The following is a 27,886-nucleotide window of genomic DNA, read 5'->3' as shown; positions in this document are numbered from 1 at the left end:
CACTCTCAGTCATTTCTGTGGCAGAAGTCTTATCCACAACTTTTCTTTGGCCAGCTTCTCACAAGCACCCCTTAGCTGGCCAGAGCTGTACCGGCACCGGTTTAAGAGCTCTGTACTGTGAGCCCATTCTCCCTGGGCTGGTGATCTCAGTCGCGAGAGACCTGTGGACCGAGAGCTGTACGTCCAGACCCACTGGGCCCTCGGTCCCACGGCTCTGTCCGTGGCTGGAGCCGTCTCACCCGGGTGCGCCCAGGTACTGGTTAATTACCGCCCGGTAGCAGGTGTCTGTGCAGCGGGCGCCCGGCCGGCGGCGCGCTAAAGAGCTTGGCAGAAACTTATCTGACAGCACTAAAAGGGGGCGCGTCTGGCTCAGTACCCACCACCACCGCTTTTCCTACTTTCAGACCTCGACTCCAAGCTCCAGATTTCGGCGTGTCTCCCTCTTTGGCTCTCCTTTTTACTGTCGGGTTAAGCAAAATACAATAAAGGAAGATCACTTTCATGTGGTGTCTTTTTCATTGCATGATCTCCCTAGCAACCTTTAAGTCACCACTCTTAAGACAAGACTAGTTTTTAAAGATTTCAAATTGCACCTTCCTTTATTGAAACTTGCCTCACTTGTTGGACTTTAAGTGAAATCTCTTCCCTCCTTCTGGAACCCTGTTCTAATCGTCTACTCTCTTGAACCAACTTTGAGGACCAAAGTATTACGTTTAGAGCAGGCAAGACGGCCAAAAACAAATTTCTATTAAAATATCGATTGTACAAAAATCGTTTCAAATCAACTTAATCCGAACTTTACGAGAAAGGGCCAGGAAAGTGAAAAAGGGAGAGAATTCTGGTATCTTACGGTAAGAAGTTTCTTTCCTCTAAAATAGCCTCGACAAACCGATTACAAAATTGCTTTTGTATAGTAACATGGATTACAATACCTTTCAGGATAAAATGATTCTTTAGCATAGTATTACAATGACAAATTTCTGTGAATTCCTCAGCTTAGTGGCAATTCAGCTTCAAAACACTCTATTTTTCTATCCCATAAGAATACAAATATTTTATTAAATATTTCATAGGTTAACAATTCAGTCTGTTTTCTCACACAGCGCTGCTTACACAAAATTTTTGCCCCTTTTTTAGTGTGCAAAGTCACTGCTGAGTTATCCCCAAAGATAATTTTTTCTCATAGTTCAGTCACTCTTGTGGTCTCAAGAGTCGCTTTGCCCAAATTCTAAGACAAGTCCGTGCTACAAGAGAAACTCGGCCACACCGGGAGCTATCTTAACTTGCCGCACGACCCTCCTATGAAAACTAGGGAAATGTATTGTGGCAGCTGAAGTGTGCAGGGTAACAAAGGGGACCTGTTGAATAATAGTGTCTTGGAGACTCGCATATTCTAGACTGGGGATCCACCTCCCAGTTGTGAAACTACAACAGAAATATCTCCATAATGTTTGAATGTCTTTGGTTGGTGTATTTTTATGGAATTTATTCTACGAACTGGGTTTCCATCTTTGGATAAATGAATATTTCATTCTTACCTTCCAGAGGTTCAGGAACAAGAAAGAGAATCAGGTGTGGAGAAGGACGTGGAGCTTTCCTCTGTTGGTGTGGGGAACTTGTGGAGATTTGGGTGGAATAGAGAGCAGTTATTGAACTCCTGGGTGCCTAGCATTTGTTCCTTCCATCTGGGTCTTTGGGAATCTCCTTCCTTCACTGGAGATTTCCCTTACGACCCGCGGACAGGGTGGCTGAGATCTCTATTTAATTAATCAGGAATTTCTTTTTTTTTTTTAAGTGTATTCTTGACACAGTTTCAGAATGATTTTTCTGGGTTATTCTAAGTTAATCAGAAACTCCCAGACCTGGGTGGATATTTCAGGACCACTTTGCCAGAAAAAAAATGTGGCGAAAAGAAGTGCAAGAAAACTTGATTTTCTTGTTTTAAAAAGACAAATCAATCAAAACACTGAGTGATACTGATTAGGTCCCCCCTGAAAAGGAGGTTCTCCAGAGATGTTTGCTCACCACCTGCATGTGTTCGATGAAACTTTAAACCATTTTACAGCATACATGGCCATTCCCCCTGCAACACACACCTTATCCCAGCTTTTTCTTTAATTCCAACCCCACTCTTCTAGAGGGTTGTTTCTGTCCTATCCACTTTTTTCCTACCTCAAAGTCTTTTAAAATAAGTTTCCTGTCTCTTGCCCATTTGTCAATGTCAAATATACACTGCCTATTTAGTTAAAGAAAAGTGTGTATTTCATATGTTATAAAAGAACAGCCTTCTTTATTTGGTTTCTTGGAAATCAATAATCTCTTAAACACTTTCCAAGACCCCTTGGGGAAGGGAGAAATGTAAACAATAACTATCAAACTTCAACATGACAATATTGGTTAAAATCTGCAGGATGATCATGCAAGTTCGGGTAGGTAATAGGGAATGTCTTCCTATCCTGAGATAGGAAGGGACCCAAGATATCTGATGCCAGGCTCCATCCTCTGCAACTTGCCCAGGGAGCTAGCCATCTTGGAGAATCGGGAGTTAATTCTAACCTAGCTTACAAGACATCTTAATAGCCAGACTGGTCTACAAATGACTGAGCTGGGAGATGGCTGTATGACCACAGGGAGGTTGCAAAATACATTTATCGTCATTAAAAGAAACATCATGATTTCAGTCTTTCCTGACATAATTAAAGGCTTGGGTAACACTCTCTTATTTTGTCTCATGCTGTGAAAAATATCACCTACGCCTCTGGTGAATAAAACTTTAAAGAAACTTTAAAAAAAATCCAGCAGTTTAATTTCTGCTTTTTAAAGTTAGTCTGTATGTGAAGAAATAGAAAAAGCATTAGAGCAACTGAGTCACACATTAGCTATCTAGCAGTGTAATATTAGAGAAGAGAATACACCTAGTTTTCAAATTACCCAACTTTTAAAACTAGATGTGTTCCCGGAAAATAATACCTGATTGGATTAAATTTGCAGGAGATTATAAACTAAGCTCTCAAGAAGGTAATAAAATATATGAAATCTCTTGAGTAAACGGTTGGGAGAGATTTATAAGTGTTTGAGGATCTGGTGATCCATTGGAAGCAGAGCTTACTCAAATTTGAATTTTCATGACCAACTTTCAACCCTGAGAAAACGAGAGCCATTTGCCTAACTTAATCTGGAACATATGTTTGCACCAGTAGCAGGTTTTTTGGTTTGTGGCTGGGGCCGATCAAGTTGTAAATTTTCCGCTTTAGGTTTTCAGCGCCTGCTAGTTTCAGCCTAACACCTAAAGAGAGACCGCGGGGTCCTCCACCAAAGCAGCCAAGGTTTGACAAAAGGTTTCCAAACCACCCAGCTCTGAGTGTTATTGATTTTCCTAAAGATGGAACATTTCTATACAAATTAGTTCTCTAAATCCTAAAAGCAAGTAGCAAGTTAAACTCTCTTTTGTTAAAATGTTTGTAAAATATCTACATGGAAGGTTTTTTTTTTTCCATTTTCTTCCTCACCTGCAACCTTTTCTTTAAGGGACACACAATGGTTTGAGAGCGGTTGGTGCTGTGAAAGTGACACCTTCATTCGACAAAACAACATACAGGTCCTTTTGGCTCATCTTAATTTTTTTCCATCAGAAACTTAGAACTATTGATTTTGTCTCTTTGTGCTTCAACACAAAGAAGTTTTTTTTTAAAGTGTTTTGAATATCTGAGAAGAATCACCTAGTGATTAAAATAAATATACATTAGAATCCACAAATAACCCTTCACAAGCTTTATGGTAGCTTTTATTACTAATATTAAAACATATTTCTTTGTGGACATGAATTGTAGTTATTTGGGCTTTAAACAAATTATAATACTTTAAAATCAATGAATGGCATGCCATAATGATAAATGAAAGTAATAAGTTCCCTAAGATTAGCTTAACTCATCTTGAAATGGAAATAGGTAATAGTAGTGGGAGCGGGAGGTGAACTCTTGGTGGTAAACCTCAAGGACGGTAAATAACCATCTGAACCTGCTGATTTATCTTCTTCCTGAAAACCTCAATCAGATTACTGGAGGAAAAGTTACAGAAGTGCTTTTTGAAATGCATCAGAACGGATAATTGAGCCATAAATGTACCCTAAATTCAGGTGCAGAGAGTTTCACTCAATTTTATTATTATACGGATTAAGGTGGGCAGCTCCCACCTGGGTGCTACCTTAATCAAAAAGTGAACAAGGGTGACAAAAAGGGCAGTAATAACATTACCAGCACTGTGCAAATCAAATGCCCACAACTAGTTGAGAACAACGGTGCTAACTAAAAAGCCGCTTTAATTCTGAGATGGAAGGTCCTGAGACACCGAGCGCCATCTAGCAAGCAAAGTTAGAATCAAAGTCAAGCGCAGAGCACAGAGCGACTAGGGAATTGGGAGGTAAAGATGCACTCGGGGTGACGTAACCACTGGCCCAGTCTCACCTGAGCCCAGCGCTACCTGCAGGTTTCTGCTCTTCGGCCCACAAGCCAGCTCAAACAGACTTAACGACTGAGGCGAGACAGACCCTTTCTGCCTCAGGCTAAGGCTAAAGGGCAGCTCCTCACAGGGTTGCTTATTGTCTTTAATTAGAACAAGCGGCCTTTCCGTTCCCCCCATCCCCACCTCCAAAACCAGCGCAGCATCTAACTAATTCTGCACCTTCCTCTCCAGATGGGGACAAAGAGCGGTACCTGAAAGGCTCACCTTGGGCTGACATGACTCCCAGGGCTTCAGCACAGAGGAAAGCACATCGCTGGGAAATCCTAGCAGGATTTGGGAAGTCATCCTGAGTTTACAAGGCTGCCCAGACGTCTCCTGACAGGCAATTCGAGCCATCTCTGAGTGGCATAAGACACAGATTTCCTTAACAAGCCACGACTGGTCATGGAAACTGAATGCAGCCTTCAAAATATAAATAACATAACTTTATTCTTCTCCAGGCAACCGGGTCTTTGATATTTCCTTTGGCTGAAGAAAAGTCAAAGGTAGCCAAGATGCTGCCAAATATCCCTGTTAGTTTGTAGCTTGAGGGGGAAAACAGCACTTTCCCCATCTTTTAGTTTTGAATGATGTTACCTAATTATATGAATATTCTGTGGAACTTGGCTAACAAAACACAGCTTCTGAGATTGTGATATGAAGAAAGTAAAGAACAATTTGCTGGTTTCTGTATAGGCAAGAATCCCGCATTTTTCTTTTAAACTAGTTGATCTGAATGCAAAAGACTAAGGGGTTCATCTCATGTCTGCTTTCTAAAGTACTTCTGTTGATTCTTTCTGGAATTTCACTTTAAGATTGGTGGTGGGGGAATCCGTGTATGTGCATGTTAGCCTTAAACTACTCCTAATCTCCTGCTATTGAATATTGCCTTTATAATAACTCATCGATTCACATTGTTCTTAGAATACGGAGCCAGAGCTTGGGTTTTCTATTGTTCTGTCCCCTGCCTCAACCCCACACATACAAATTTTCCCAATTAAGTGTTTTGTAAAAATAAACCAGCCAACCAACCAAACAAAAAACCTTAGAAAAATGAACATTAAAATATTCCAGTTGAGTTTTAACTGCTACTCCAATCTCAGGTTTGCTTCTCAGTGAAAAAAGGCAAGACATAATAGATATGAAATAACAATTCTCTTTATTTTCTACTCTGCTATTTACTGTGCAAAACAATCACATTGAGAATCAAGGAAGTGTTAGATAAGAATATGCTCAACATGCTCAGTAAAACATCTCCACAGGTTATAGTAGTTACAGGAAGAAAAATCCCACAAAGATCATAACCCACCCAACAAACCTAAGCCAATAAGGAGCTTAAGCTACAATTTACAAAACATCTAAAACATTTCTATGAAACCTCCTCGTCTCCTTATGCCTGAAAACATATGTCAAGATCTGAAGATAGAAACTGTAGATACAATTCACACTGCTTCTTCTTCCCCTCTTCCTCTCTGAAGTTCAGAGACATTCCCAGGCCAGTCTTGCCTTGGATCACAATAAAAATTTAACTTTTTTTGTTATTGGTGTCTGATTAAATAGCACATTTCTCCCATCAAGGTCTCCTTAAACACGGAACCTTCTCCTAGACAGGGTACCCAGCTGTTTAATTTAACATTGATTTATTGCTTTTAAAAGTAAATTTACACACATGCCAGCAGCGCTCCGTTTTGTTTCCCCAGACTCTGAGATTTATTTTCTACTTAGCGCTTGTCTGACAAAACAATGTCCTTTAACTTTATTACACATCGATGAGGAAATCTGTCTTATTTTTGTTCAGATTTATTGCTGTGTTGCTTGTGGGGACTTTTGTGATCCAGAAAGGCTGAGGTCCGAAAATAAGCAGAAAATGAAACAGAGCTGATCACGAAATAATAGTCAAAACCTAGAATATGGCCCAGCATATTCCAACCTGCTGAGGGGTGAGGTGGGGTAGAGGATGAAGCTCCCTTCGTGAGCGCAGTTACTCAAGAAGGAAAAAATTACTTTAATGGGCAAATAGCATTTGAAAGTTAAGTAGCCAAACCTGGGTTCTGTAAGGTCTCCAAGTTCTTGGTTAAAATGTATTTGGAACTAGAGGGCAGGGAGGTGCATCGCATGATCCCCACCCCATGGCTGCCTTACCTCCATGCAGGACTCCCAATTATCACATGTTTGTGATGACTGAGCCCAAGGGAATTAAGATGGACTTTGAAGCAGCTTTTACGGTACACTTCATCTACATTTGGGTTTTCTTTAGTTCTCATTAAAAGGGCCACTTTCTTCTTTTCATTAATATACTGTCTTTGTGTCCTTCATTTCACACTCTTTTAAAAAGTTCTCTCATCAGATCAAGTGCAAAAAGGAGGGATGACATAATAACCATCATAATCATGATAACAACAACAAACAACTGGTACTGTGGGTTTAAATCTTTTTTTAAAAGAAGGTTTTTCTCCTCTATAAGGCATGGTCGTCCAACACTACTTTTTTTTTAAACCTGAGGTTGAGAATGGAGATAATAAACGTGTTTCTAAGGTTAAGTTATAAATCCAGGCAGGCTTTAAAAATTGGCGCGTGCGTGATGAGCTTTACTCGCCCAACCTGATTTCTCAGAGGCATCTGACACCTTAGAGGTGTTCAAAAAAGGACACACTCTTTTCTAGTAAGAAGTAAAGCTGTGATAGGTTTTGTTATTGGGGTGAGGGGAAACTTTCTTTCCCTAACAAACATATCATCTTTAACTAAAGACCTCTGTCTGAGAGCTTGACTTATCCACTCTGGTCAGTAAGTCCACAAAAACATGTTAAAATGTTTTCAATAATTTTTACCAACTCAAGAAGATTTTTTAAAGTTTAATGGATCATTCTTTCTCCTGAAATACACCAAGACACGTTGGCACACGCACTTCCTACCTTAAAAAGAAAGAAAGAAAAAGGAAAGGAAAGAAAAGAAGAGAAAAAAGAGAGATCTCTGTCTTTAAAGGGAGGGGAGGGGGAGTGACTTCGAAACCTTGAAAATTCTCCCGTGCGTAAGAGGAGCTTCTCCCCACCCGCCCCTCCCCATTTGCTCTTTGAAAAGGAGTCCTGTCACTCAGAAAGGAGCTACTTCTTCCACCTCCTCCCCATCCACCCCCAGGCCGGTCCCCCTCAGCCTCGCAGCCTGGCCCCGGCCCACCCCGAGGCCCTCCCCGCGCACACAGTTTCTTCCGAGTGCTTTTCAAGCAAGAGCTGGAGAGATGAGACGTGCGGCTTCTCCAGCGCGGAGCCAGACAAGTACTTCTCATCCCGGCGGCGCGCGGCCCGGCGCAGCCAGCGCGAGGCCCGCAGCGCTTTCTATGTCAAGAAGCCACCCGGCACCCCCGGGTCGGCCGCCCCTCCCAGCGGGGGCTCGCGACGCGGCGCCCGGGCCTGTCACATGCCCGCGCCCCACGCCCCACGGAGCCCTTTGTTCGGCCTCGGTGCCCACGCGCGGCCGCGGCGGCTGGGCGGTGCCGCGGGAGGGATGCTCCGGGATGACCGCGGGGCTGGCCCGGCTCGGCCTCAGCTCGCCGGGACGGGCCCGAAACACCTTGAGCGGACGCCCCAAACGCTGGGCAAATCGAGATTCCCTGCACTTTGGGGGAAACGGACCTGGGCCACCCCCCGTGTTTCAAACCCAAGGCACAAAGGGGGGTGAGGGGCCCAGGGAGGGCTCACTCCTCATAGGAGTGTAACCACTGCGCTGACTTCCCTCCTCCTTTCCATTCCGCCTCACCAGTTTCTTGTCTTTTTTTCTCTTCTCTTACCCTCTGCCACGCTCAGAGGCTCAGTGGGTGGGAGTGTGTGTGTGTAAATGTATTTGTGTCTGTGTGTGTGCAGTTAGGTGGAAATTTCATAAGAATATGCTCGACACTTATAAACTTGCCAGGATGGGGGAGCATGCTCTCGAGTAAAGGCAGTGGAGGGAGAGTTTATGCGACTTATTGGGGAGGAAATAGGGGGTCAGATTTGGTCTAAGTGGAACATCTGCAAAACATTCAAGCAGCTTATTCAACAAAGAATCTAGCCATTTATTGTAGAAATAATAAAAAGCCACTAATGATTATGGTTCCCACCCCTTCCCCCAAAAGGCCAAATCCTAATGAAATAATTCAAAGGTAGGCCTCATTTCCTAATAGTGGAATTAAACAACAACAAAAAAGAGCCCAACTAAACTTTCCAGCTCTGCCTTCTTAAGGGCCTGGGAACCTTGCTGAGAAATTAGGTAAATAAAAGGCGAGTTGGAATTTCTGTTGAGCTCAGGCCGCAGTGCCCCGACTTGCACGTAGTTCTGCCTTGATACACAATTAAATTACAGTAAATTCCTCTTTAAATAATACAATTTGGAAGACTCTTAAGGATTCGAAGATGTCTGGGGTTAAGTAGCTTTTAAACCGTCAGTTTTTAAATGGCTTGTGCGATGAATACGCTACCTTTAAATCCTAAAACCATTATAAATATGCTATACATCTGGGTGCCAGTTTATTTCTCCATATTTCTTTTTAAAATGAGGAAAGCATTCATAAAAAGCTACTTGGCACACTTTATTTTAGGAAAGCAGATGTTAATTTTTTCACGTATCATTTTATGACCAACTACATGTGTAACGTTGGAAAGCATCCAGAACGCCTCTATTATTTGCTAAATGACTGTTAGTTGAGGCATATTATCCTCAGCCTAACCGTGGTATAGGTTATATCAATAAAGTAAACATCTGTGATTTTTTTTTTTTTGAAAACCAGGGGAGGAGGGTATAAAGAGTTACTATAAACGAGGGAGAAAAAAAAAAAAGTTCGGTTAGGAAGTGCACACCTGCGTTGCAGCAAAGAGGATATTTATATTGTTCGATGCAAAACAAAGTCCCTCAGTCGGGCACTCGGGGATATTTACATGACGGGAGATAAAGTTGAAAGCCTTTCCCGGCGTGCCAAATGGGATTCTCCCTGTGGCCTTCTGCGTGGCAAGATAACAGGTACTGAGCGCTCCTGGCGGCGTCAGGCCTCCGCCCGCCTCACCCCCTCCCCCGCCAGCCGGCCCCAGGCCCAGCCCGAGTTGAGCCGGGCGCTCCGGCTCTAGGAATTCCCAGGCACTGCGGAAATTTCAGCGGGGTTCCCAGCCTAGAAATCTGCTCAGGAAGCGTCCTCATTTGCCCTGCGTCGCTCGAGGACGCCGGCGCCCAGCCTAAGCCAGTGGCGTGATAATTAATGGAATACAATATTTATGGTCGGATGTATTGACTCTGAAGCGAGCGCGCCGTGTAGACAGTCCGTGGGGGTCTGACAAACAGGGGGTGAGTGAACAAACATAATGACCCGAGTACTTATGTCTATCCGGTTTACTCACTTAAACCCGAGGTATGTAACATCATGATAAATATTAATATCCACCTAGACAGCCCCGCCGTCCTCCTAAGCTCTCCCTTCCTGAGCGCTGCCCTTTACAAAAAGGCCAGAGACAAGGTTTTTTAACATAAAATGCTGCAAATATGAAAAATAGGTCACCAATAAAATTGGTCTCAGCGTGGAGCGTAATTGCAACAAAGTGCCGCCGAGTGAAATCGAGGAGCGAGCTGGCTGAGGCGGCACAGTCGCGAACCATCTGGTGTGTATTAAAAGTGGTGCTGTAAATATTGCTGAGAGCTAATGCATTATCGGCTTCTATAAGTGCACAGGGCCTGTAAGCTTTCCATATGTTAGAATATGCAGATCGAGGGAGAGTAGAGAAAGGTGTCTTATCAATCACCGGCTTCTAAAGCATTGTTTTGCCCACTGTTTGTGGAATTTTGGCCAGAAAGTGTAGACTATTCATTCCCATTCTCTCCTCCCCACCCCTGTCCCTTTCCCCTCTTCCCCTCGGTTTGCTTTCTCTCTTTTTCTCTAGCTCTTTCTCCCAGCTCCCTCCTTCCATCCCCTCCTCCTCTCTCCCTTCTCTCCAAGGGGATAGGACAAGCATTGCTGACGTCACTTCACATCAGTAAAAGAGAGTAACTGTTTCAGAGAGAGGAAGAAAAAATTCATCTGTTTTTCATCAGTGCTAAAGTTTTGCCTTTTTAATAGAAATGAGCTGCCCAGACTGAGTAGTCCTTCTGTTTTGAAGCTTTTGGGGGGTGGTAGAAGGAATTGCGAGGTGTTCTTCATCTCATGAGCTGAATCATCCTGTAAGCGATTCTAACGCCAGAATCAGCTCAAATAGATGAAACTAATTAAAATAAGATGCAAAGATGATGTCTTCTAGAGAAGATTTCACATCCACACCTACTAGGCAACTTTTGCCAAGGGGGGTGGAGGGCTTCTGGCTCCCTGACACTTCTGCTTGGAGTCCTGGAACTTCTTCCCTTCCCTCTGGTTCCTCTCTTCATAATTCCACCCCCCACATACCCAAACCGCCACACACGGCACAGCTAATAATTTTCCTGCTGTCACATTACTTTTCTAGGGAAAACAGTAGAGAGTCCTCCTTTTCCTGATGATACCCTGCATTCAAGAATTTACTATAATTACCCCCTCATCTCCTCTGAGCACCCCCCCTCCCATATTCCTCACTACAAGTTTTTACTCAAATCCTGTGCAAAGAAATTTCCCTACATTGTCCCACAGATCATTTTCTCTTTCCCAAAGTTGTCCTTCTCACTTTCATTCTTCCTATTCCATGTCATCCTTCCCTTCCCCTTCCTCTCCCCCGCTCCCTCTTGTGCACACACAGTACAAACCTCCAGCACTTCCAGTGTGGATAAACCTGCTGGTCATGACAACACAAGTTCAATCAGCAAATAAATAAAACTCTTACTTTTTTTTTTTTGGCTGCCGGCTGCATTCCCCCTCTGGCCGTTGCCTCCTTTAATTATAGGAGCTATATTTCTTCCCTGGGAGACATTCGAGGGGATTTTTAGTTGGAAACTCGTTTCTGCTGAGTTATTTAGGAGCCAGGACCAGTGAGTGAGTGGCCCGTACTCAGAGGCTTTGAGTTAAGTGCAGATTGAGACATATCGAGTTCCCTCTAAAAGGATCATTTCATGTGGGAGGTTGGACACAAAGTTTGCACTCGTGACTGGCATTCCAGTGAGAGACATGCATATTTTAAAACAACAAAGCAAGCTAGAAAGAAGGCTTAGGGGAGGGGGAAAAACTTGGAAAGAAGTTACTAAGTGACAAACATCTGTCAACATGGGATAATTTGTACACTCCAATGTAAAACTATCTGCCTCGTTTGATGGTGATCAAGGCACAGGATCTAGGAGAGCAAAGTGGATACACATTTATCCCTGTGAGATATGGTGAAAGGACATTTTCCCCCAGATAGGTGTAAGGTGATTAAAATTGCATGAATGAATACTATTTTAAAATGTTTCTTAGAATAGTGGAGGTCTCTAAACCTGCTTATTTCTGGTGGTTAATACAAAACTAGATCCTTTAATTTTGAAAGATGTAGTTTATTTAAACAACAGAGTGATAAAGTAATAAGCAGGGCGTTTATTATAGAAAATAAAAGGAATTTTATCGTAACAAAAAACAAAAGCAAGGCAAAGAAAGAAGAGAAATAAAAAGCTCAAACAACCCCTGGTTGCTATATTCTAGAAATCCTTAACTAAAAGTACCGGCTTTACATGTGTATGTGAGCCAAACATATAAACATCCACCTCTCTGCGTGTCAACAAGGAGAAAAGGCAAAATATTTTCAGAGGATTTTCTGTCTCATTTAAGCTTGGAGTTTCAACAAGCATATTACACTTTGAGAGAGAAAAGCAAAAAAAGTTTCTTTTTTTAGGAGGGAAGTTTTTAAAAGCAGAGTAAAAGATCAGGCGAGATCCTGGCACGTCCTTTTTTTTTTTTTTTTTTTTTTTTTTTTTTATACCCAGAATCTCCAACAACCACATGGAAGTTCAGGCTTCAGCTTCCACCGAGAAATCTTTTTCTCCTCCAGATCTGAAGACAAAAGGAGAGGAGGCCTGGTGGTGAGCGGGATATCTCTGTTAGTTGTCAGTGCAGGTCCATGGGTTAGGAATGCTAATGAGCCTCTTGGCCAGCTGAAGACTCGGTTCTCTCTCGTACACCCTGACGTTCACACACACTCAGGCTCATGCATGCCGACTGACAAGCACACAGACAGAGGCTTGCGCACGACCCTGTCTCTCTCCTTTTTCCTCTGAGCCCAGAGATCGATCGCTGACCCCACCGTTGGGCCAACGCTTTATTTATCCGGCTGCGCAATGATATTTTCAGCCTTAAGCGTTATATACAGCAAATGTCTTCCTAAATCAACACAATAGGATAGCTTGCGGAGACCAGCCTGGTCTGTCTTAAAGAAATCCCTCGCTCTCTCTCTTTTTCTCCCTCCCCTCCCTTACAGACACCCCTTCTCCTTTCCATCTTTACAACTGGGGCTATTTTATACGTTGGACTGGGGGGGGATTTGATCTCTTTCAATCAGCTTGGTTGGAGGAGGCCTTAGCAGACTTGGAGATGGATAGACACATTATCCACCCATCACTGTGACCTCCATCAGGGGTTCCCTTGTCAGCCCGATCCAACTGCCTAGACCTACTCTATTCACATGATCCGGATTTCTCAAAATTGGGGTGGAAGAGAAGGCGAGGGGTGGCCAATCGAGTGTGCAACCTTGCACCGTGTTAATTGTTTTCTTTCCTCCCAATTACATTCATAAACCTATTTTCTGCATTGCACGTTATTTCTTTGTGCTTCAAAATTGAAACCACGTGCAGCCTTCTCCCCTCAGCGCACACAATAAATGCGCTGCCCCCTCCCCCAACCCATCACACAACTATTTACATCTTGGTTACTCACTCTGCGCTCCGGCCCAGGAGAAGAGATTGGCCCCGCGGGACTAGGTGAGGCTTTGTGAAAGCATCTCTCAAATCCGTATCTCGGCCCCCCAACTCGGGGAGAGGCTCCTGAGCTCCCCTCCCGGCCTCCTCCCACCCCCTCCTCGCACAGGTGGTTGTGGCTTACTCTGGGAGAGCTAGCAGGGAGGACATCTAGGGAGAAAGGCAGCTCAGCAGTATCCGGCCGGGCCTACCCGCTGCCCGCCCCACACCCTGGCCTGCCGGCCGCCGGAGGTCAGCGGTGGCGGCGAGCTCATCTCCACCGGCTCCTGGTCCACGCGCCCTGGGCGCAGCGGAAACCGCGTAGGGAGCGGCTGCTCCCCTGGGAGCCTTCCAGACCCAGGTTCTCCCAGGCAAAGAAGTCCCACCATAAATAAATAAAAAGTCCAAAGGGGGGGGGGAGGGAGAGCTGGAAAATGGATTCGCTGACAAGGAGAGATAATAAATGAGAGGCGCTTTCAGATAGATATCTCAGACGTGAAATTGCGCCCAGCTGGTTGTGTAAGCAAACAAATAGTTTCATGTTAGGAACTCTCAACTTGTGGCTTGATGAATAGAACACGACAGAGGTAAATGGGTCTTTAACTCATTTAGGAATACAACTCTTTGGCTTTCCAAGTAAAAGGCCCAGTGACGCCACGAATCCTGAGCAGGCCCTCTAACAAGAGTTTTATTAGTTCCCACTTGTGTTTCCCTGAATCCCCTCCCCACGCTCCTTCACAGTTTCCCATCGCAGAGACATTCAGGTGATTTGTTCTGAGGAAACGAGGAGCTTACGAGGTGATTCTGCCACTGTAGGAGATACAAGGACTGCCTACGAGCGGAGGAGGAGAAGGAGGATTTTTTAAAAATAAACTTTTGCACACTCCAAGCAGACGGGCTCAGGTAGGCTTGGGTGCAGGGGCCTCCAGATCCCCAGCGCCCCTGAGCGCAAAGCTGGGCGGAGGGGCTTCCAGGAGCTGACGGAGACCCTTTGCGGCAGCCAGCGACCAAGAGCCTGAACCGACCGAGGCGCAGAGTTCCGGAAGCCCAAGGTGGTCCTGGTGGCCGGGAGGGAGGCCGATCCCCACCCCGGGCTTCCGCCAGGCCTGGCCGCAGATTGGGATGTGCGTATCGGGGCAAAGGTCATATTTTAAGTCCTTTGCGCCAGTCCGTGTCCCTCCGCGGCAGATGAGGCGCAGCTATATTCCCTAGAAATTCCCGGAGGAGAGCAAGTCCCAAGACAGCTTTTTTTGATGCTTTCAGCAAAGTGTGTGGCTAAAGTAGTTTAAACCGACTTCAAAGCCCCTAAAATTCTCAACGTTTGACTTTCATATGTCACAGGTAATTTCCAGAGGGAAGTCACCTTGCGTGGGACACTCTCCAACTGTTAACATGGGTTTCCTCTGATCCTGGGGGGGCCCGTCGGTTCTACCCCGCCCAGTTCGCCCAGCCCCACTCTCCTGAGTCCTCCAGCGGACTTTCTGGACTACACCTGCCTGCGGCCTCACACCTGGGTTCCAGGGCTCCCCCTGGCGCTTGGCTCGAAGGCGGCTCACTGCTCAGGGGCCTCCGGGCGGCCACCCAGGCAGAGGAGACTCCCACCTGCTCCACGTGGCCTTCTGCCCAGCGGCTCCAAGGGTCTGAGGTGGCACAGGATCCTGAGGGGGGCACCCCGGCCTCTAGTGGGCTGTTGCTCCACACTGCGAGGGGCCCCCGGGCCGCTCGGCCCTTAGCTCCCCCGCCACGGCCACTGGTCAGCCCGGCCGAGGAGATTTTAGATGGCCGGGAGCGGAGACGACGCTTCCTGTTTGTCGGAAGCCTCACCCAGTGGCTTAGATGCCTGTCTCAGTTCGCAAACCTTCCCTTAGCGCGAGCAGATTCATGGGGCCCAACTGCGCGCTCCGAGAATGGAAAGCCGCGGGTTGCGGACAGCCTGTCCTGCTCTGCAGGGGCGCCCACATGGCCCCTGAGTCCCTGGGAAGGCTCCATCTCTCTGGCTGAGACAGAGAGCTCTGAAGATGACTGTCTCTCTGTGTTTAATGCAGGCGGAGACTACCCCAGCCACCAAGGAGACAGCGGAGGAGAAACCCACTGCCCGCAGATCCCAGAAATGGCCTCTGAGCACCTCTTGCTCGTCCCCAGGGCCTCCTGGTTCCTAGACCAAACCTGTGAGGGAGTCTGTGAGGCCATAGGAAGGCCTGCTCTTCTTCCTATGCTGTGCTGGTCACCCCCCCAGCTTCGGCCCAGGCTTAGAAAGGTCACTGGGATTCCCCAGGCTGTAGGCCGTGGAGCAAGAGCCAAGTTAGCACTGTCAACTCTGAACCCTGGAACAAGTGCTTCCTACACCCTGGGCCTCGGCTTCCTGGCCAGTCCCACTTTGGGTGCCTTACGCTTGGGCCTCCATATTGAAATTAATTGAAAAATACGTTTCTGACCTACGAAAATGTTTATCTGTTTTCATCAGAGGGATCACACTGTAATGAATATATTTACATCTCATTTCAAGAAAGGCAGGAAAGATCGGTGAGTGCTTGGAGGCAGCTCGGCTCCCCTCAGCAGACCCCCGCAGCAGCCCAGCCCACCCTAATCCCCACACTCCCGGGAAGGCTCCCTGAGACTTCCTGGGGGGCGGTCAGTGGTTAAATACGAGTTCTTCCCACGCTCCTCCTGCCTTGGGTGCCCAACCTGCAAAGAAGTCAGCCTAGACCCAAAACCATTGCCCCTGGGTATGGTGCAAAGGATGAGGCCCAGGGCCGGGTGGGACCTGCTGGAAGGGAAGAGGGCCTCAGGAGCTCCACACCCCACATACCCTATCCGTCTAGCTGCCCTAGGGCTCGGGCCAGTCCCCAGGCGGACCTGCAGGGGCTTCTTCACAGAAAGCGGTGGCATTGCCGGGCTGCTCTGCCCCCGGAATATTAAAACCTTAGGTGGATTGGAGCTTGTTCACGCATTTTTAAAGGGGTGAGGCCACCTGGAGACTTCTAGACAGCAAACTGAGAGCAAAACTTTGCCACTGACTTCAGAAAGTAAAGCTCTTGCCTCATCCGTGCCTGTTTGGGGCTGGGGGAGAAGGTGAGGGAAGAGGTGAAGAGGTGTTATTTTAAAAGACCTGGATTTATTAATATGTTAAGAAAAAGCTCCCTTGGCAATATGTGTTCTCACAGTGCCAACTCGGATCCTATAAAACATTCATGCTCCGAAAGCTGTTACAGAGAGCAGACCCACACACACACCCAAGGAGAGGCCTCAGCAGGAGGTTGCTGCCCTGAAAGGGCCACTAAGACTCAAACACCGCTTCTGGAAAGAATCTGCTCCAGCCCAGCTCCTGGACTCCCAGGTTCCAGGTCCATACTCCTAAGTGCCACAGGGGGACCCTTCCAGATGCCCCACAGAGCTAGAGGGCCCTCCAGGGAAACCCCTGTGACAGGGTCTGGAGTGAAGGGCAAACCGTAGCCAGATATAGCGGACCACAGGAGGAGCAAAGCCAGGGCTTGCAGCTGAATCCCCAGATCTCTCTCCCAGAGCTGGGAAGAGGCTGACCCTCCAGTCACAGGCGAGACGCAGAGGTGTCAGAGTGGCCCTCTCCATGCTGAACCCCCCACTGTCAGGGCTCCATCCTCTCCAGCCAGGCAAGTTCCCACCTGCTGATACTGAAGCAGGCAGCGCAGAGACTCGACCCCGAGGGACCGGGCCTGCCCCAGCCTCCTGACCAGCTGCGTGCTGGCTGCCCACCACCTACAAGGTCACAATGGCTGCTGCCGGCACCGAAGTGCCCTGACACCCCCCACCCCCCGCCCACTCTGTCCCACGCAGAGACTGGCCTTCCGCATTTACAAAACCAAAGCAGCTGCTTGCTTTTAGGAAATAAATCTAGCCAACTTGGTAATGGACCTTAAAAGTTTCCCCCCTCGCCCCGCCATTCTAATAATAATTGGAGTGGAAATTAATTGGAGGGTTCTCTTGCACTGATGACATCTGTCAAGCAACCAGACACGTGGGTTTTGCTAAATTCTTTTATTTTTTGTTTAAATTTTCACTTCAATTTTAATTCTTGAAGAACAGCCTCGACAACATATATCGCACTCATTATAAGAAGCAAAGGGTTATATCAAAAATTATTAGTATAGAATCACAGGAAATCTGGTTTGGAACCAGAAAAAAATACAAAACAGATATAGATACATAGACACAGGACAATTTTTTTATAATTATTTGGAAAATGTTATTTTCCCCTAATTCTTGTTTCTTTTTTATGTGCATACGATGTTTAAATTTTACAAAAAAATGAAAATAAAGACTAGTATTTTACAAAATGAATAACAATGTGTGTGTGTGTGTGTGTGTGTGTGTGTGTTTCTACATAGGATTCGGTCCACTTCCATGTGTGTTGTTTTCTGTACAGAATATATCCACATCTGTCCACAATAAATCCTGGAAGGTCCGTTAGTCTCCTTCTGTTTTATTAAAATTTTCATGGTCCTCTCTTCCAAATTTTTTTCTTTTTCTCATCAGACACAAGGTCTTTTTCCTTTCCTTTCCAACGTGTCCACAGATCTGACACTAAAAAGAGTCTCTTTTTCTCCTGGTTTGCAGCTCGGGTTGCATTTCTGCACGGTGGGCTGCTCCTGTCGCCCTGGCCCTCCTCCCCGCTGCCCGGCCCACCGCACCCTGCATCGGCCGCCTGGTGTCCCCGCGGCATTGGAGTCCACGGCCCCCCGCCGGTCCTGTGAGTCTCTAGGGGGTGGGGGCAGGTGGGAAGCGCCCAAGGTCTAGGAGCACTGGATAGACATGTAAGGCCAGTTGAAGCTGCTCCCAGACAGTAACATATCGCGGATGAGAGTTTCGATGGGGGTTTTACCTACCAAACGGACGAAGAAGAGCTGCTCGATGACCGAGGAGGATACGGTGCGCAGCGAGGGCAGTCGTAGGAGCAGTTTGCCGAAGCGGCTGGGCTGGTTAGGGTACTGGCTCCTCACGTACTCCTCCAGCGCGCACTGCGACTTCTCCTGCAGGCTCTCGATGTGGGCGGCATCCGACAGGCCACAGGCATCTGCCCAAGCAGCCACAGGAAGGAGAGACAAGGGGAGGGGGCACACGGTTAGGTCAGCGGACAGCAAAGTCACAAACAGCAAGCCGTTCATTTTTTTTTTTCTTTTATGGAGCAAAGGGGAAAAAATAGAAATAGAAGGAAGAAGAAAAGAAATCCTCCCCGCCATGCCTCCCTACTCCTTCTTCACTATTTCCTTCCCCCGGCCCCCAACACAAATAAAAATAAATCAAACTCCCACCAGGCCTGGGGAGCTGGAGAGACAGGCACACACTTGAAGAGGCAGCAACCTCTCCAGTCCCTTTGTTTCTCCTCTTTCACCTTTGGATTAAATAATGTACGATGCTGGAGCCATGTTGGCTGTACACAGCAACCTGTCCTCCACCTTCAGGGGAGCGTCTTTTCCGTTGTGCTCATTAAAGGGAGGATTTCTGCCCCTTTTGCCCCTGGTTTTGGGGTGTTCAGGAGCCCTGAACAAATATGCAGCCTGGAGGCAGTTCTAAAATGCTTCTTGGAGTCCCCCTCTCAAACCTAAATGACCCCAAGGAGAAGCCTCAAGGAGAACCTAGATTGCATAGTGAATAGACACATGCGAGGGGGTAAGAAATCATAGGCTGGCAGTGCCTGGCATCAGATCAAGCTCATGCTTTGGCAATACAGGATTTGCGATCCACTCTCTATGCAAGCAAGAACTCTACAGCAAATCCTCAGTGAGGGTGAACACTTCTATCTGTGCCTTAGATCACGTAATTGAAAATTGGTCACATCTCTGTAAGCTGTATGATAATCAGAAGGAATATGGCTCAGTTACTCCAGGCTGCAGCAAGGAGACAACTTCAGCGATCAGACACAAAGCTGGCCTGGAGGCAGCTGCTGCTTCTGCTTCAGAACTGGGAGGTGGGGAGTTGAGGGGGGATTTGGGGAGATAGGCTTCCTGTGGCAGGACCTATACACAAGGAAACATCTCCAAACCTGTGTGTTTAATCTCACATCAACCAAGGGCTCTTCTTGGTCTACTAAAAATATTTCAAGACGGCAGTTTATACTGTATCAACTAACTAGAGGCAAGCAAATGGAGGGGAAGGTGGAATCAGAGGAATGAAGTGAAGGCTTCCTCTCTTAGTTCAAACACCCATGTTGTTTCCTGTATTAATAATAAATATTTAAAAAACAGGAAGATCACAGAGGAGCCCTTAGCCAGTCAGGAGGTTGACTAGAGATCAAAGGCAGAGTTTGCTAATATATAGATCTGGAAAGAAATTCATGCATGGCAATGCCCCCAAAAGGACATTGTATAATTGTGAATGGGCAAGTGTGACCCTAAGAAGACACAGCAAATGATTCAAAGCGAAACCTGGATCTGCTGAGTTTCTGAGCTTTATGTCTCTGTTTCAGGAACTGGGATTTGTAAAGCATTCTAACACCTTCATCTACAAGGCTATGGCCTTGAGCAAAAATACAAATAAAACTAGTGATAATTCAAGAACTTCTGAGGCAGGTCTCCTTTGACCCCAGATCCAGATTGGGTTCCTCTCAGATGTCTAATTACTCTAGCCAGCCATTTGGGTGCATCCACAATAGCCTGACCTGGGAAGTCAGTGAGATTTTATGGCTAGCAGAATGAGGGCAGGAACAGTTTGGGGCTTCGATGCTTAGAGAGGGGACCCTGAGGGTCTGCCCTTGGCTTTGCTTCCTAACCTGGTCCTGCTGAATGACCACCATGCAGACTCTTATTTACATATATCTTGCTTGACATGCATTATCTGCCCCTTCTGCCACAGGATCCCTCTCAGCCTCAGAGAATGCAGTATGAAAGGGACCCACTGATACCCCAGCAGGTTTTTAAAAAGACCCATATGGAATCTCCTCAGGTTTGTAAAATATTTATCTGATATTTACACTTAGGGCCCCCAGGGTGCAAGGTCACTACCCTTCCCCCAGCTAGGCTACTCCAAGGGAGAGAAGCCCAGGAAAGGCATGCCTGGGCCCTGTGTTGGCTGCATCGAGTTCTTTCCTCCTTTGAAGGCAGATTGCCTGTAGCTGGGCCCTGCTGCAAAGTGCCAGCCGGCCAGCCCTGTGGCCTCCCTCGGGCAGGAGCCCTAATTTGGGCCTGGCTTCCCACTCTAGATATTCATTCCTACTCTGGATATTTCTGCAACAGAATTCCCCCAACTGTGGACTGACAGTATGAGCTCTCAGATCAATCGTCTGGTTGTGGTAGCAAAACTAGGTGAGCAGGGGGTGTGATGCAGTACATATTTACACTCCATGAGTTATACCCAGAGAAGAAAAGGAGGCAGAACGTGCAAAATCCATGTCTCGCTTTTTATATGGTAGTGTCAATGTGGGAACCCTCAATATTTCTTCTACAGTATATGGAAAAGAAATTATGTAAATAAATAACCATTACCGCTCAGGCCCTCCCAGCTTAGCCTTTGTAGTGCAGAGAATGTATTTCATGTTGTGCATTCAGAAGAGTTTAGTGTTCAGGAAATATAGATGTAATCAGCTGCCATAACTAGAAATCAAAGTTATTATTGTGCTGAAAATGGATTTCTCGTATTTATGTTAACTAGATGGCTCCTTTCGGGGAAAGTCTCATTTATCTGAGAGAATATTTAGGTGTATGAATTAATGAATTTTTTTAAAAAGTAAGTTCAGGTCATGACCTAGTCCTTGGATGCTGTCCAGAATATTAAGGATTAAACATACCATCCGGAGGCCAAATGTGAAAACCACCACAGGGAACCCCCGTGCCAGCTTCAAATACTTATCCGGAGTAAACCTCGTTGGACAATATGTCTAAAACTGTCTTTTCCATCATTCAAAGTTTGCTTAAAAGTTGGGTGACTTTGAGAAGGCTTCCCATGAATTCCCTTCTGGCTAGCAATCAAAACAAGTTTAGTCAAAAGTGGAAATGTGTTGTATGGAGGAGGGGGGTGAATTACTACTGACAGCTCTATTTCCATTTTCAGATATTCTTCTTGCAATTTTTCCAACAAAATAATGTTATTGTTCACTTCTCGGCCTCCCTTACACCTTGAAGACTTGGTTTAAGAAATATCTTTGTGAAAACTTTTTTTTAAAGGGACACTTTTCACAGGGACATTTTAGGATGGAAAGTTGAAAGGAAAGCATGAATAATTCCACAGTCTTCCCTACAGCCTGCACAGCCCTTGCCTCTCTCTGGGAAAGGGCAGGAGATCAGAAAAGTCAAGGGGGTTCAAAGAACCTTAGGGGGGGGGACAAGGAAAAAGGGAGGGAGACTTTTCTTGAGAAGACCTCTGTCCAGCTCCAAGTCACATTTCTGCTTCAAGACACCTCACTGGATGAGATTTTAAAACCCCAGCTTCCCTGACACTGGCTTGCTTCCTGATTAATTTGGCTAAAGAGCTGGGGAGTGGAGAGCCAGACAGGCCCCAGGCCTGCCAGAGCTAAAGCAGCCGGGTCGCTGCTTCCCAGGCTCTTTGTCACTTTTGAAAAACACGTTTCCATCAAGAAGACTTATTAAGATAAAATGCCTTCAAACACCGAGGAGGCTATTCAATAAATCTTCCATTTGTTTTAAGGTTCGCACTTTATCCTCTTGCAAAGAATAACTCCCTCTCCCACTAGCAGACCTGCATTTGCACTGAAAGTAAAAGGGGGGCAGTCCAAGTCCACAGCTCAGGCCACCCTGCATACAAATGAGATGCTCTTGTCTAAATAAATTATCTGCTGTTCAGATCGATATTAATACTACATTTGCTACATTACAATATTGTGCAAATTTAAGAGTCATTTTAATACAATGTAAATATGATTCTTCACGCATGAAAGCCAGGGAATATTGATAGATTATACCACTGCTTACTGTTCAACAAGGCCTTGGGAAAGGGGTTTTGCCGTCTCTGCTCAAGAGTGGTTTTAATTTGGCCTTTGGAGGTCCTGCCTCTAGGATAGATTTATTAGGATGGTTTATTTGTTCTCCGAATGGAGGAATTAAAAACAATAGCGCCAATAATGGTGGTAAACCGGCAGCTAACCCTACTCACAGTGGGCAAGGCCCGAGACCCAGTCTGAGCAGCTCTGTTCCCCACCAGCGTCCTTTCTGGCTTTGTTTATATATTCCCCCATTACCTGCTGTCCTGGGTGTTTATATGTTTCCCTCTTGCAGGTTACAATAATAAAAGGGGGGCAGTGTTCTCAGAGGCTCGGACCAGAGCCTTCAAAGGCAACATTAATGCACTTTCCTGGAAGTTAATTTGAACCATCTATCATAAGAGAAATTGTTAACATGCATGTTACCACTGCCTACATTTAATTTGATATTTTTAAGGCACTCTGTTAAATTTCCAATGTTCGTGCGTTTTGCGTGGCTATGAGATTTATCTCCGGGGCGGGAATCCTCCCATACTTGCGGGTTCTACCGTATTGCTTTTGTTTTTCATCTTTCTTGTTTAGATCGAATCCGTTTTTTACGACCCTCAATAACCTCAGCAACTGCAAACATGAATGGTTTCCGATAAGGGAAAATCAGGATGCAATAAAGCGGGATTATTTATGATTTATTTGCCCGTATTCTTCTCTTTCTCCCTCTCTGTGTCTCACTGTGTCGGGAAACTCAGCCAGGGAGCGTGCCACACAGAGGAGAAAGCCACATTCCCACGTTCTCTTCCTTCCCTCTCCTCCCCCAGAAACGCTGAGCTCCGGCACACACGCACACGCACATCGCACACACATGCACACCGCACACACGCGCAGCCAGACGGATCCACGGCACCGCCTCCCCGCCCCACCCCCCGCCAGACACGCGCCCGCCGCCGCCGCCGCGGCCCCGCGCGGGGCTCCAGGCCGCCAGGCCGGGCCACCTAGCCGCCCGCGCCCGCGCCGCCTCAGCGCCCGCACCGCGGCGCTCCCAAGATGGCAGCGGCGCCGCCGGCCGCTTCCCCGCGCGGGGGCCGCAGGTCCCCGGCCAGGCCCGAGGTCCGGCGAGGGCCCGGCCGCGGCGGGCGCGGCGGCGCGGCGCAGGAGGCCGGGCCCGAGCGGAGCGGGGCCTGCGGGCGCTCCCGGCGCGGCCTGCCCTCCCAGCGGCCGCAGCCTCACCTGACGTGAACAGCACGATGGCTTTGAGGCAGCTGTACTCGGCCGAGTCGACGTGCAACGCCTTGAGCTTCTCCACCTGCTCCTGGAAGATGCGGATGTGGTCCATGAAGGCCACGACGCGGTCGGCGGACATGGGCGAGGCGTGCAGGCCGGCGGCGGCCAGCAGCGGCGCCACGTGCAGCGGCATGGAGCACTGGGCTGCGTTGAGCACGAACAGCTCGCTCCAGGTCAGGCGTAGCAGGGACACCTGGTCGGTGATCTGCAGATCCGGGAAGAAGGGGATGTTGCGGGCCCACTCGACGGCGCTGAAGAGCAGGCGCGCGGCCAGCTCGCAGATGTTCTCGATGCCCATGATGTTGTTGGGCTGCATGCATTGGCTGCCGTAGCGCGACGTGGGGTAGGGCTCCGCGCGCAGCAGCAGCGAGATGTAGCCGGACAGGTAGCAGTGGCCGTTGAGGGGGTCCCCGTTGGTGAGTGCGTACTGGCCTGGATTGGGTTGAGTTGGAGGCATTCTTCCTCGCTGAACCGCTGACGAAAAGAAAGAGAGAAAAGAGGCAATGTGCATCCAGGGGGCTTGCGAACATCCCGTGCCGCAGCGCACCCGACACAATGCGGAGGTTCTTCCCGCAGCCACAAGCGCCCGGAGCATCTCCTTTGGCGCTCGCTCTCACTCACAGCCCACACCCGGAGGCAATCTGGGGTGAAGCCCTCCAGCTCCGCGGCTCGGTATGCCCAGCCGTCTCCTGCGCCCCTGGCCACCCCAGCCCTGCCAGAACTAGGCCTGACTTACGGGCCCCCAGCCCCGTTAAGGCCAAGAAAATGCCACCCAGCCTCTCGACCACCAGCAAGTCACACGCAGATTAATGAAATCCCACTCACCCCTCCAGAAGGAACCAAATCAGGGTAAAACAAAAACAAAAACAGGCGAAACCAGAGAAAGGTTGTGGTTCTAGGCAAATGCCTAGCTGCCTCTTCATTTGCAAGCAAGCTGGTTTTGCTCAAAATGTTTCCATATTCTCTAAAAATGCTACGGAATTATCCTTAAAATAGATACAAGTTACATACCCTACTAACCACTTACAACTTTTGAAGAGAAAACAAGTATCCTGCACCCCTCCCCTATCCCCTCCTCCCCATCGCCCCACACAAGGTTCTCACTGTTAAAAGCAACAAAAAATTGAAAAAAAATCAAGAAAAAAGTTGAACTTACAGTAGCCAAACATTATTGAAAAAAGTGGAAAATATAATTAATGTCTGTCCTGCGCGGTGCCACTGCAACCTGCAGCCAGCTTTTGCCCAGTGAATGCACGAGCTTGCAACTGCAAAAACACTGGATTCATTAACCATCTGAATGCAAAACGTAAGCATGCTTTGAGTTCTTAAAGCTGACCAAAGTTTTTTTTTTTTTTTAATGTGTATGTTTTACTTCAACAGTGCCAGCGTTTTAAATTGCCATGTAAACAAAGACAACTTTAGGAAAAGTTAGGGCTACTGAACTCTCCCCCCAGCAAATTAATATAGATATGTCCATGTACACGTAGCTATCTTACTTCAGGTTATACACTATTTTCTTAAGTTTGCATTGATTCTAATTTTAATGCAAGCCTCAATGCAATTTAAGTTCTTGAAACATAATGGCTACAATACTTTTTTCTAATTATAGTTTTGAACTTGGCAGTTATTTTTCAATTAAATGAGAGTACAATTCAAAGTTTTTTTGTTTTGTTTTGTTTTTTGTTTTTCAGATGCCTATAAAATCTCCCTGGAGCTAGAAATGAAGTCGTCATATTTGCCTGCTCCTTGAGATCTGAAGGAATTCAATTTCTTTTCTTGTGGCATATAAAATACAATTTTAAAGTCAATTACAAGAAGGAGTAATCTGCATTCTATAAAATTGACTGGTTCACTAATTTGACTATAAGACATCTTTAATGATTGTCAGGAGATAAACTTTAATTGTAAATGGCTAGATATATTTATAAGAAAAGTGCTGCATCTCTTGCCACATGAACATGAAGCATATCTAAATACAACATCAAAAGTTGTGTTAAAAGAAACCAAAGCCATACAACACAGGGATTAAATGATGTGGAAGCTCATGCCAGCTGCAGTCTATGCATTATAGCCAAGTCAGAAGGATCGGTAAATGCCGCTGTAAATTGTAATTTGTATGCAGTATTTAAGCAGAGGGTGGAGTTTGATGAAGAAATAAAACGAGTATCATGCTTTAAAAAAAAAATGACACAACTATGAAAGCACGGTTCAGTCACAAACTTTCCTTTGAAAGTAGAGGGGTGAAAACAAGGCCACAGCTCTGGAGGAGGCGGCCCCAGCTCGGTGAAGAGGAGAGGGAACCAGTGAACAGGCCAGAAGCCCCCCTTCCCCCCTAATTAGACCTACAAGTGCAATAAATCTCACTCCTCTTTTTCCAAGCTAAGCTTCCAAAAGGATGATGCAGTAATGAATCTATGGTTCAGAGTACTCCAGTCTCCAGCCCTCCCCCATTTTAAATAAAGGGCATGAAGAGGTGGAGGGGAAAGTGGAATGAAAAAACACAGAAACAGAGTTTTCCGGGGGAAATAAGCACCCCTCCCCAAGTTCATGCCAGCCCAGCCCCAAGCATCCTCACGCACACGCGGGAAAGAGACACGCACCGAGCACATCCAAGACAGAGGGAGGGGATTTTAAGCCACAGCTTACGATCCCAGGGACAAAATCCTGAGCAGGCAGAGGGTGGGGTGGAGGAGCCGGGGAGAGGAGCGCAGGCCAGGAGGGGGAGGCAGCGGCAGCGAGCTGGGTGTTGGGGGGGGGGCGGCGGGAGACGCCGGGGGAGGAAGGTAGCGGGGACAGGGGAAGCTGGGACGGGCCGGGACCGCAGGAACCCCAGCCCCATACAGCAGCCACCCCCGCGAGAGAGAAAGAAAGAGGGCCGGGGAGGCGGGCGAAGCTCAGGGAAAGAAGCACAGAATAAATATTCACCTTCCCGCCTCATGCCCACTTTGAGGCACTTCTTGAGGCGGCAGTATTGGCACTGGTTGCGGTGGTGCTGGTCGATGGGACAGTTCCTGTTGGCACGGCATGTGTAAGTTAAGTTCCTGCGGACGCTCCTCTTGAAGAAACTTTTGCAGCCCTCGCAGGTGAACTGGCCGTAGTGCTTGCCGCTCGACTTGTCCCCGCACACCACGCACTCGATGTGCTGCTGGCTCTGGCCCGAGCCGGGCGGGCCCTGGCCCTTGTCCCCTGCCGTGCCGGGGGTGGCGGGCGCTCCGGGCTGGCCCGGGGTCTGCGGCGTGTGCGGCGCGCCCGAGCCCGCCTGCTGCTGCTGCTCGCCGGCGCCGCCGCCGCCGCGGGCCGCCTGCGCTGCGGGGTTGGGGCCGCCGGGGTTGCCCCCGGCCACGTCGTCCTGCGGATCTCGCCAGCTGCTAACTACCATTGCCATATCTTTGGGCCCGGGGAGCGCTGGGGGGAGCCGAGCTGCTCGCCGAGGGCCGCGGGGCGCGCGGGCGCGCTGGGAGGGGAAGGGGAAGGGGAAGGGGGGAGGGGGAGGGGGCGGGGGGCCCGCCCGGCGCCCCGGGGTCGCGGGAGCCGAGCCCGAGCCGGGCACCAGCCGCTGCCTCCGCCGCCGCCGCCGCTACCGCCGCTACTGCCTCGGCCGCCCCGCTGCTGCTGCGCGCCCGCCCGCCCGGCTGGCGTTTTGTTGTGGTTCCTGCTGTTTTCTTTCTCTCTTTTTGCAGCCCCCCCAGGCTCTCAGGCTCCCCCCCCAACACCCCTGCTCCCCTCGCCCGCTCCCCCCGCGCTCCGATCCTGGGGGGGCCACGCTCTCCTTCCCCCCCTCCCCACCCCCCCCCAGCGAGCAAGCTCCCTTCTCTCGCTTTTTTCTTCTTCACCAAGTTGCAAAATCAGAAATGGCACAGGCGGCAGCCGGTAGCGGCGCGGGGCGCAGCGCCGGGGGCGGCGGGCATGGGCCACGGCGCGCGCACACACTCACCCTCCGCCTTGCCCGCACCCCCGCGCACACACACACTCGCACACACACTCGCTCACCCGCGCCGGGCGCCCGCCCGCCCGCCCGCCGGCCACTGGGGCTACGCGCTGTGCGCCGGCAGAGCAGACATAGAGGAAGCCGGCGAGGGCGGCGGCGGCGGCGGAGGAGGAGGAGGTCGAGGTTGCAGGCGCCTCTGGAGCCGCTGCCTCAGCTGCAGCAGCGAGCGCCGCTGGAGGAGCCGGGGCCCGGGCCGGAGTCCGAGCTGGAGTCGGGGCTGCAGCCGGAGCGCGAGCTCGGGTCGGGGCCGCCCGCGCCGCCGCCGCTGTCCCGGCGGGAGCCCTCGCTGGGCTCGGGATTGAGGGGAGCGCGGTGAGCCGAGCAGGGCGCGGGGCGAGGCTGCCGGCGGCGATCAGAGCGCGCTGGTGTCGGGG

The 27,886-nt window shown here is 48.4% G+C and overlaps 2 protein-coding genes and 1 long non-coding RNA gene across 4 annotated transcripts in view; 1 reads left to right on the top strand and 2 right to left on the bottom strand.

Annotated features, from left to right (window-relative positions):
* The window catches only part of ARB2A (ARB2 cotranscriptional regulator A), a 430,201-nt gene extending 422,426 nt beyond the window's left edge, over positions 1-7,775 (top strand). The window contains exon 11 of the mRNA XM_082378256.1: positions 4,693-7,775. Within this exon, the coding sequence (XP_082234382.1) occupies positions 4,693-4,811 (119 nt within the window). The 3' untranslated portion in view covers positions 4,812-7,775. The remainder of the gene's footprint in view (positions 1-4,692) is intronic.
* Positions 1-13,702, bottom strand: part of LOC309622574 — a 58,382-nt gene extending 44,680 nt beyond the window's left edge. For both annotated transcript variants that reach the window (XR_014240990.1, XR_014240991.1), the window contains exon 1: positions 11,304-13,702. This is a non-coding gene — a long non-coding RNA (uncharacterized lncRNA). The remainder of the gene's footprint in view (positions 1-11,303) is intronic.
* Positions 13,703-17,337: 3,635 nt separating this feature from the next.
* On the bottom strand, positions 17,338-27,198 carry NR2F1 (nuclear receptor subfamily 2 group F member 1). Its single transcript, XM_082378238.1, has 3 exons — positions 26,450-27,198; positions 23,471-23,998; positions 17,338-18,388 (listed from the first exon to the last, which is right to left on the bottom strand). The coding sequence occupies exons 1-3, from the start codon at positions 26,907-26,909 to the stop codon at positions 18,108-18,110; spliced, it is 1,269 nt and encodes a 422-aa protein (XP_082234364.1). The 5' UTR covers positions 26,910-27,198; the 3' UTR covers positions 17,338-18,107.
* Positions 27,199-27,886: the final 688 nt, after the last annotated feature.

Source organism: Balaenoptera borealis, assembly GCF_965194805.1.
Source record: "Balaenoptera borealis genome assembly, chromosome: 2".
NCBI classification, from domain to species: Eukaryota; Metazoa; Chordata; class Mammalia; order Artiodactyla; family Balaenopteridae; genus Balaenoptera; species Balaenoptera borealis.
Note: the sequence above shows the minus strand (reverse complement) of the source record. Positions and strands in the feature narration are given on the sequence as shown.